The sequence below is a fragment of the Poromitra crassiceps genome, assembly GCF_964638095.1.
Source record: "Poromitra crassiceps genome assembly, chromosome: 3".
Lineage (NCBI taxonomy): Eukaryota > Metazoa > Chordata > Actinopteri > Beryciformes > Melamphaidae > Poromitra > Poromitra crassiceps.
In genome coordinates, this window is record NC_139625.1 from 28,999,334 (window position 1) to 29,007,161 (window position 7,828).

At 44.0% G+C, this 7,828-nt stretch overlaps 1 protein-coding gene across 1 annotated transcript; it reads right to left on the reverse strand.

The window, feature by feature from the left end:
* Window positions 1-2,067: 2,067 nt before the first annotated feature.
* Window positions 2,068-7,282, reverse strand: rpusd2 (RNA pseudouridine synthase domain containing 2). The gene is made up of 3 exons (XM_083633313.1): window positions 6,627-7,282; window positions 5,769-6,065; window positions 2,068-3,392 (listed from the first exon to the last, which is right to left on the reverse strand). Exons 1-3 carry the CDS (start codon window positions 7,218-7,220, stop codon window positions 2,523-2,525), a joined length of 1,761 nt encoding a protein of 586 aa, XP_083489439.1. The 5' UTR covers window positions 7,221-7,282; the 3' UTR covers window positions 2,068-2,522.
* Between the last annotated feature and the right edge of the window lie 546 nt (window positions 7,283-7,828).

Below are 7,828 nucleotides of genomic sequence, written 5' to 3' on the forward strand. Positions count from 1 at the left end.
CAACCCTCACCATGAATGGATTAGAAGACAAGTGTCACTTGTCATGGGGGTGCACGGTGGCACAGTGGTAGCGCTGCAATATCCTGGTCGCTGAAGTGGTGCCTCCTCTGGTCTTTCGGGGCGCCTGTTCGGAGGGAGGGTAACTCGTTGGAATAGCGTGATCCTCCCATGTGCTATGTCCTACCGGTGAAGCTTCCCCTGTCAGGTAAAAAGAAGCGGCTGGCTACTGCCCATGTCTCGGAGGAAGCATGGAGCCAGTTTCGGCTCTTCCCAGATCGGCAGAGGGTGGAGCAGCAACCAGGATAAACAAATTAAAATTAGGACTAATGGGGGATAGAAATAAGATTTAAAAAAAAATCTGGAAAAGAAGACAAGTGTCACTTAACTGTAGCCATGGTGCATCAGTTGGTTTTGTGCTTTGTGACCATAACATGTGTCCGCTGACTGTGACCATAATGTTAATCAGAGACTTACAGTTAGCAATGTGTGTTAGCATTTCTAGTGTCATGGCTTATTTGCATTTAGTAACTGTTTCACGGTTGAGTTACAAGTCAAACTGTTTATTCCAGTGTCAGTGCCAAGAAATGTAATGTTTACTTGATGATTCTAAAAGGAAGGTTTCTAATAGAGATGAACTATAACAAATTAATAACATTACTGTATGTAGGTTAGTACACTGTTGCAGAATTCATGCTCGGCAAGGGCATATTATTCCAGACTTGAAAGATGTTGGTGTTTGCCTTACTCTTTGGTAAGGATGTAAAAGTCCTGATCAGCAACATTTCCAAAGCAGTTGTTGTGCCATGAAATGCACGTGACCGCTTGGATAGTTAATAATTTGTATATACACCATGTTGGAACACTGTAAAGAGAAATTCTGAAAGAAAAATATCTAAGGAACAGAAAGCCTTTACCGCACTGCACCTCCCTGCTGATTGTTGCTGGTTCTATGTATGTCTCAATACCATTCAAATAATGGTATGTACATGTACAGCATGTGCCAAAATCCTTGCAACAAACGGTTTCATTAGCTGGAACAATTGTAACTGTGTTGTGTGAAAACGACATGTCCTTTACGAATGTAAAATGTACGTTTTAAGAGATGTGTTTATAGTATTCAATGTGATGTAAAGTATGAAACCCAGAGGTGTTTGGAGGTTCAACACAAAGACCTTGACAAGAATAGACTTGTGTCAGATGTGCCTATGAGCAGGGTTATTTCAAAGCTATCTCGTAACAAGTGTTTCCTTTTTACCATTCAACAGAATAACCTGCCTTAGAGAGATGACTGGCATTAATTAATCACAGGCTTTGTATGATCAAAATAAATTAAAGGGATACGCCAACTTTTTGGGAGTTTCGTTCATTTGCCATATCGCCCATAAATAACCAAGACACACAATGCCTTTCCCGTCACTCTCGGTACAGTATACAGTGAGCTACAGTCATCAAGCATCGCGCCATTGGATTGGGGAAAACAGTACAGCCGTTCAAAGTCACCAAAAACACATTTCTAGCTCTATGTACATGTTGTGACTGGTACTCATCATGAGATTAAATATTAATCAAAAATGCAGAGAAACGCTCTTTTTAAAGGTAAATGGATAGCCGGAACTACTTTCTAAACATGGCCGCCAGGCATACAGCGCATGCGCTGTGTACAGGCAAACGAGGAAGTAACTATGTGGGGATTTACTACGAAAATGACGTTTCACGTAACTATGGATTATTATTTCATTGCGTGGTGAGTACCCGAGTCATAACATGTACATAGAGCTTTTTGGCGCTGTTAGAAATGTTTTTGGTGACTTTGAACAACTGTACCGTTTACACCAATTCATTGGTGATAATAACTGGACTGTAGCTCACATTATACTGTACCGAGAGTGCCGGTAAAGGCATTGTATCTTGGTTATGTATGGGTGATATTGCAAATTGACAAAACTCCCAAAAAGTTGGCGTATACCTTTAAAAGGTCACCACCACTATTCTCTACAATTCCAATATTAATTTTTCACAACATGGAAGGTAATAAAATAAAACAAATATTTTTCCTGCAGACCGGGTTTTATTTAATTTATAATGGTTGGAATAATTGACAGATCACAGGCCTACAGTAAATGATCCAACATTAAATTAAATCAAATATATATTCTTGTCATTAAAACTGCCCTCAAAGTAAAATGAGTATGAATCAAATTATATTTTCATTCATGTTTTGCTGAGAGCCTTATGGGGGAAAAACTACATGCTAAATTATTTCTAAAAAAGAAATCATCTATTAAGTTGAGGCATTTCTTAACCATCTGCAAACAGATTACTGGAGCCGTATCTAGAGAAATGTATCACACAGAAAAAGCAGCCTCAAACCTCAAAGCAAAATGTCTAGCATGTCAGATTTAAACAATATTTTACACATGACACAATATTTGTCTTCACTTTGGCCACACTTATTCTTCTGGTAAACATGCGTGACAGCAGTAGCCTAAACGCAGGGGTCATCAGAAGTGTTTGTGAGGACTCTAGTCAGCCTCAACCCAGTCGTCTTTGGCCCAGTCAGGCATTTTTGAGGAATATTCAAAATCTGCTCCTTTGTAGCGCAAAGCGTGCAGATACATTACGAGTTCCTGCTCTGTGGGGTCTGGTCGCACTAGCTTACATTCACTACACAGGTGGTCTCTGGTCCCTGGAGGGATCTGCTGAGATGAGTCAGCTGCCTCCATCTGATTCCCATTTGATTTGGTTGGTGCAGGGCAGTGTGAGTCCACAAGTGAGTTACTGTTTACGTCCTTGACCTCTGACTTCACTGTATCACTGCTTGAGTTAGGGTTACACTCCTTTTGCAGCTTGTTGTCAGCACCACACATATCCTTCTGTTTCTGACAACTTTCTACAGTCTCCTCAGTTTTGGAGGTGCCATCTAATTTATCGGCCTTCTCCTCTTTGCCAGAAGCCCTGGCCTCGACGTTCCCTTTCTCCACTACAAGCCCAATCCCATCATCTGGTATATCCAGCATACGCAGACTTTCTTTAGAGTGATGCTCCTCTACCAGAGCTTGCAGGAGCTCCTCATCACTCTTCCCCACTTGCCCCCCCTTGCCCCTGTGAGGGCCCCAGGCTGAGGAGCCATATATGGGGTCATTGAGGATGGGGAAGCCCAGGTACTGGAGGTGGACACGGATCTGATGCGTACGGCCGGTGAGGGGCAAGCAGCGAACCACGCTGGTGCTGCCATTGAAGCTGAGCCTCTGGAAGACAGTTCGGCACTCCTTCCCCTTGGGGTCAACCCGGCAGAGGCCGACCTTAAAGGAGACAACCAGGATGGGCTCCTCGCAGATCAACTCACTCTCTGGGAACTCCCCCTCCACTCGGCACACATACTCCTTTTCCAGCTGTTAAAAAAAAATGGCAGATGTTAGATACATCAGCAATATGCAGTACTTCTTTACATCGCATACCGTAAATAAACTTAAAGCAGCTACAAGGAACTTTCATTTTGTATTGATTGTAGCGGCGCCTGTGGACAAAAGCGGTACTGTTGAGCCGGAACAAAAACTGCATTTCCTGAACACCGAGTCTCCTCCCACTGTCTCCACTGGGCTGTCCGAGCCGCAGCAAGCCATGCAGGGCTTCTCCCAGTCAGCAAGCCTCCCCCGCTGTTTTATTTACTGCATAAGGTTCATGTTATTGGTTCATTCTCCAGCCGGAAAACAAAAATCACAACCAGTTTGACACGGACGTGACACGTGACGGACAGCGCAGCAGGCATTTGGAATAACCATATCCACCACATTTCTAGCTGCCATGATGCCTTTTGTGAAATATGGGCGCTTCTTCCGGAGTAATCCTCCCAGCCCCCTCCCCCCGTTAGTTACGTTGCTGACACGGACACAGCATAGCCCGTCTGTAAACGATCATCTCTAAGATTTCAGCTTTGTTCTCTTGGGTGACACCTATGGCGATGAGTGTTAATTGCAGGTGACATCCAAACAGTGTTGCATTATGTGACATTACTAATGTCACTCACTATATACTGCAAAGGCTTCCATCAATGGACCATATCCTCAATCAACATTGTGAGTGACTGTTATTTTTATTTAGATGAAAATCTTTGAGATTATAACTTTAAATCAGGATTCTGAGAATAAAGTCAGAGTTTTGAGATTAAAGTCAGAAAGAATTCTCAGATTAAAGTCCGAATTCCCCGGGGGAAAATAAGCATACTATGTGACATCACTGACATTGTCACTGATGACATTATCGACGATCTACCGGAATTTGAATGTCGCGGGTCCCTAGATTTTTGCGACTTCAAAATAGGGTCACAAGCCAAAAAAGGTTGGGAACCCCTGCCTAAATGGATTAAGTTGGAAACTCTCATTAATGCTTTGGTTGCACCAGTGTTTACCCTTCCTTTTAGACACAGAATTGCGGCTGTGAAAAAGGTCAATTGCCACCCATAGCTCACCTGTCCAACGGACTGTTTCATAACCAGTTAAAAGTTCCTTATAGCTGCTTTAAAGTCGAGCTCAACCCAAAAATGACTTTTCTATTATTTTAGTTCAAATACCTGGGTATGCAGTGCACCTATTTAATAATGTATGCAAAAGAATCACAAAAATCAAATTTCTTTCGTTTTTCATCCTTTTTCACATCAAAAGTTCATTTTTCAAGATTTCATTGATAACAGTAATCTACAGTTTGCTGACGTCACCTAGTACTATCAAATTTCTACCCCATTTCAACCAATCATATCACGACATGGCAGCTGTCAATCAAATCTTCATCTCAGGATAATTTTCTCTTCCAAAAGAAAGAGAAAATGGCGCCTAGTGCCTGTCTGTCATCTGGCAGAATTCCTATCCCAAAAACGAACTACTAACTTGGCCAATTGTATGAAACATGAACAAAAAACAAAAAGGGTAATGTCTAAGAATGCAAAGAAATTTAACTGGCTCGTTAAAACGCGCATTCCAGAAATATCGTATTTACAGCAATGGCGATAAAGGCGCGCGCTTGAGAGGCTGGTTGTCAGGGGTCGCCCCTCGGAGATTCCAGGCCGACGGGCTGCACTCTCCGCAAGACGAAGGCAGCTGGCTGCCTGCGGCTCGCTGAGCTCCACTCAGCCACTAACCTCGCGTCAGCAGGCTCTTCCCGAGGGAGGAGAGCAACCACAACAAGCTGAATCCCACTCGATTTGGAGGCGGAACACTCCAGGATTGGCCAAAACTCAATCCAGTCCCCAGAATTGTCAAATAAAATCATCGACATGATACTATGACCCGCCTCTCAACCTGTCATCTCAGACAAATTATGTTTTCAGTCTGAAACTGACTCAGACGCACGCGACGAATGGGTTCAGTTCGATTTTAAGATGCATTATGCAAAATGTACGAGTCAAGAGAAAGGGGGTGCTCGTAACGGTCTCACGACCTTCTTCAGAAAGAAGAAGGTTGTGAGACAGACAAAAAGTCTTAATACATCTACTGGGAGACATCTTTAAGCAGTGTGCAGACTCTACTTTTTAACTTATGATTGCTGCTTGTTAGTCCTGCACCTGCTGTTTTTGAGTGGATGTGCTCGCTCTACTTTTTATCGGTGCTCTTCTTTAGGACAGACAAACTTAGTGATTTAGGCTGATAAGACGGGTATATAACATCTAGTCTGGTCACTGGTGTAGCTTTAATTAACATTATGACCATTTGCTACATTGCTTTCAAATTGTGTTTCAATGCTGTAAAGTGGGTTCTACAGCATTCTGAACTCACCTGTCTGTCTCTCACCAACTGGTCCAGTTTCTGTGACATCTCCAGTGTCCTGGCGAACAGCAGCACCCCAGAGGTGAGCCTGTCCAGCCTGTGGACCGTATGGAGCTCGGAGATGCCCTGCTCCTTCCCCAGGATGAAGATTACCGTGTTGTGGCGGAAACGCCCGCAGGGGTGGACTGGGATGGAGGCGGGCTTGTCGACGACAAGCACCTCACCGTTGTCCACTAGAACCTCCAGCGGCCGGCCAACCACAGGTGGCTCATGGCGGTGCACCGTGTTCCTCATGTGGTCATTATTCTGTTGATAGACACGGAAGATAACGATTTTTATGACTAGGACTGCAACTAACAACTATTTTCATTATCAATTTTTTTTTATTGATCATTTAGTAGTTTATGAAATATCAACAAATGTGTGTTACAAGTTACCGGAGCCCACAGTGATGTCTTAAAACTGCTTACTAGTCTTACCAGCAGCAAAACACACACCTATACAAAGTATTAATTTTTAAATCTTGGGTTTGTGAAGCTGTAATCTGCAAATGTTTGATGTTTTTACTAAATGACTAAAACGACTTACCAAAATTATAGTCGACTGATCGACTAATCAACTAATGATTACAGCACTATTCAACTACCAATTACCAGTGTTAATGATGGGAATGTTTTGCAAACGTTTCTCCTTGGGGATCAATAGTCTGTCTGTCTGTCTATCTATCTATCTATCTATACTCCTGGGTCAACTGTATGAACTGAGAAAAACGCAAGAACAGTAAAGAACTTGATAATCAAATCTTGATTCTGATACTTATGGGTTTTGCATGGCCAACTCATGTGAGGTGATTATCCTGACACTGACCCTGAGTACCACCGACAGATCCTCCACAGGCGTCTCGTTCAGCCGTATGCGCCCCTCCTTGGCAGCCTTCTGGTAATACTCTATGGACTCGGCCCTAAACTCGCTCTTGAACACCTCGAGCAGACTCTTCCCGATCCACCGGCCCTTGCAGTAGGTTTTGAAGTCGAAGTAGTAGGGACGCACTTTGCGCAGGCCATCCTCGAAGTAGTAGGCCGTCTCTTGGAAATGCTCCTGGCTGAAGCTGACGCCCGGGTTCCTCTTCTGGGGAGGCGGGATGTACCTCTCTCCAGGACGGAGCTTCTTCCCTCCTCCGCCTCTCCGCCTCTTCCCTCGGCCAGCAGCTTTCTCGGGCTCGTCTGTCTCGTCGCTTTTGCGTTTAGCCGTCTCTGCTGTGGCTGTGTTGGTCTCTGTCGCCTCTTTTGCCGCTGTCACCGAGCTGCAGCTCACCTCGGCTGTCTGCTCCATTACTCCCACCGAGCTCCTCTGTTGATGCCGTGGGTCACACAGACAATTCACTGTCTTTAAAATGATCGTTGGACCAGAGAAAAGTAGATGATATACTCTAAACCCTCTGACCAACACACTCAGATGCATTCAGGACAGGAGCCGTGTCTATGCTTAAATACTGCCATGCATACGACGACATACACGCACTGGCCGCCATCTTGTCTGACGTCAAAGTCCGTTCCGGGGTCCGTCCTCAATCTTTGTCCGACCCGATTGTAATCAAGACCTTTATTTGTATTTTCAAACATGAATGTATAGGCTAATTTGATTAAAATGTAATGTGAAAAAAGGGTAAAGTGAAACTGACTGTAAACGAGGGTCAGTGAGTGTTTTGTGACCAGCAGTAGATACATCAGTTAGTTATACAGTGACAGATTCAATAATTATCACAATTGTCCTACTTGCCTTAAGAAAAATGCTATAATATGAGCAAGTCTAATTAAACGTGTTGCGAGAATGTGTGAGGATCATGGACTGTATAAATGGTGAGGATAAGCAGGCAACTGCATGCTGCTGCGGCTGGAGCAAGCACGACTCTCTGCTGCTGTACGCCATTATCACGGTAGAGGGCGCTAGGGATCATTCTACGCAATCTCGGTCACAACAGAAGAAGGGGAAGGCGCCAAGCAGGCACTGGCAGCTCGAGCTCGAGCTCGTTATGTATCGCCCTTGAGATGTTAGCTAGTTTGTTGTAT

Bases quoted from the DNA above. Each gene is read 5' to 3' on its own strand.
- rpusd2 (XM_083633313.1), bottom strand. From the start codon at position 7,220: ATGCATCTGAGTGTGTTGGTCAGAGGGTTTAGAGTATATCATCTACTT. The intron at 6,066-6,626 runs GTCAGTGTCAGG...GTCTATCAACAG, and splicing joins ATCTGTCGGTGGTACTCAGG to AATAATGACCACATGAGGAA. The intron at 3,393-5,768 runs GTGAGTTCAGAA...TTTTTTTAACAG, and splicing joins AGTTGGTGAGAGACAGACAG to CTGGAAAAGGAGTATGTGTG.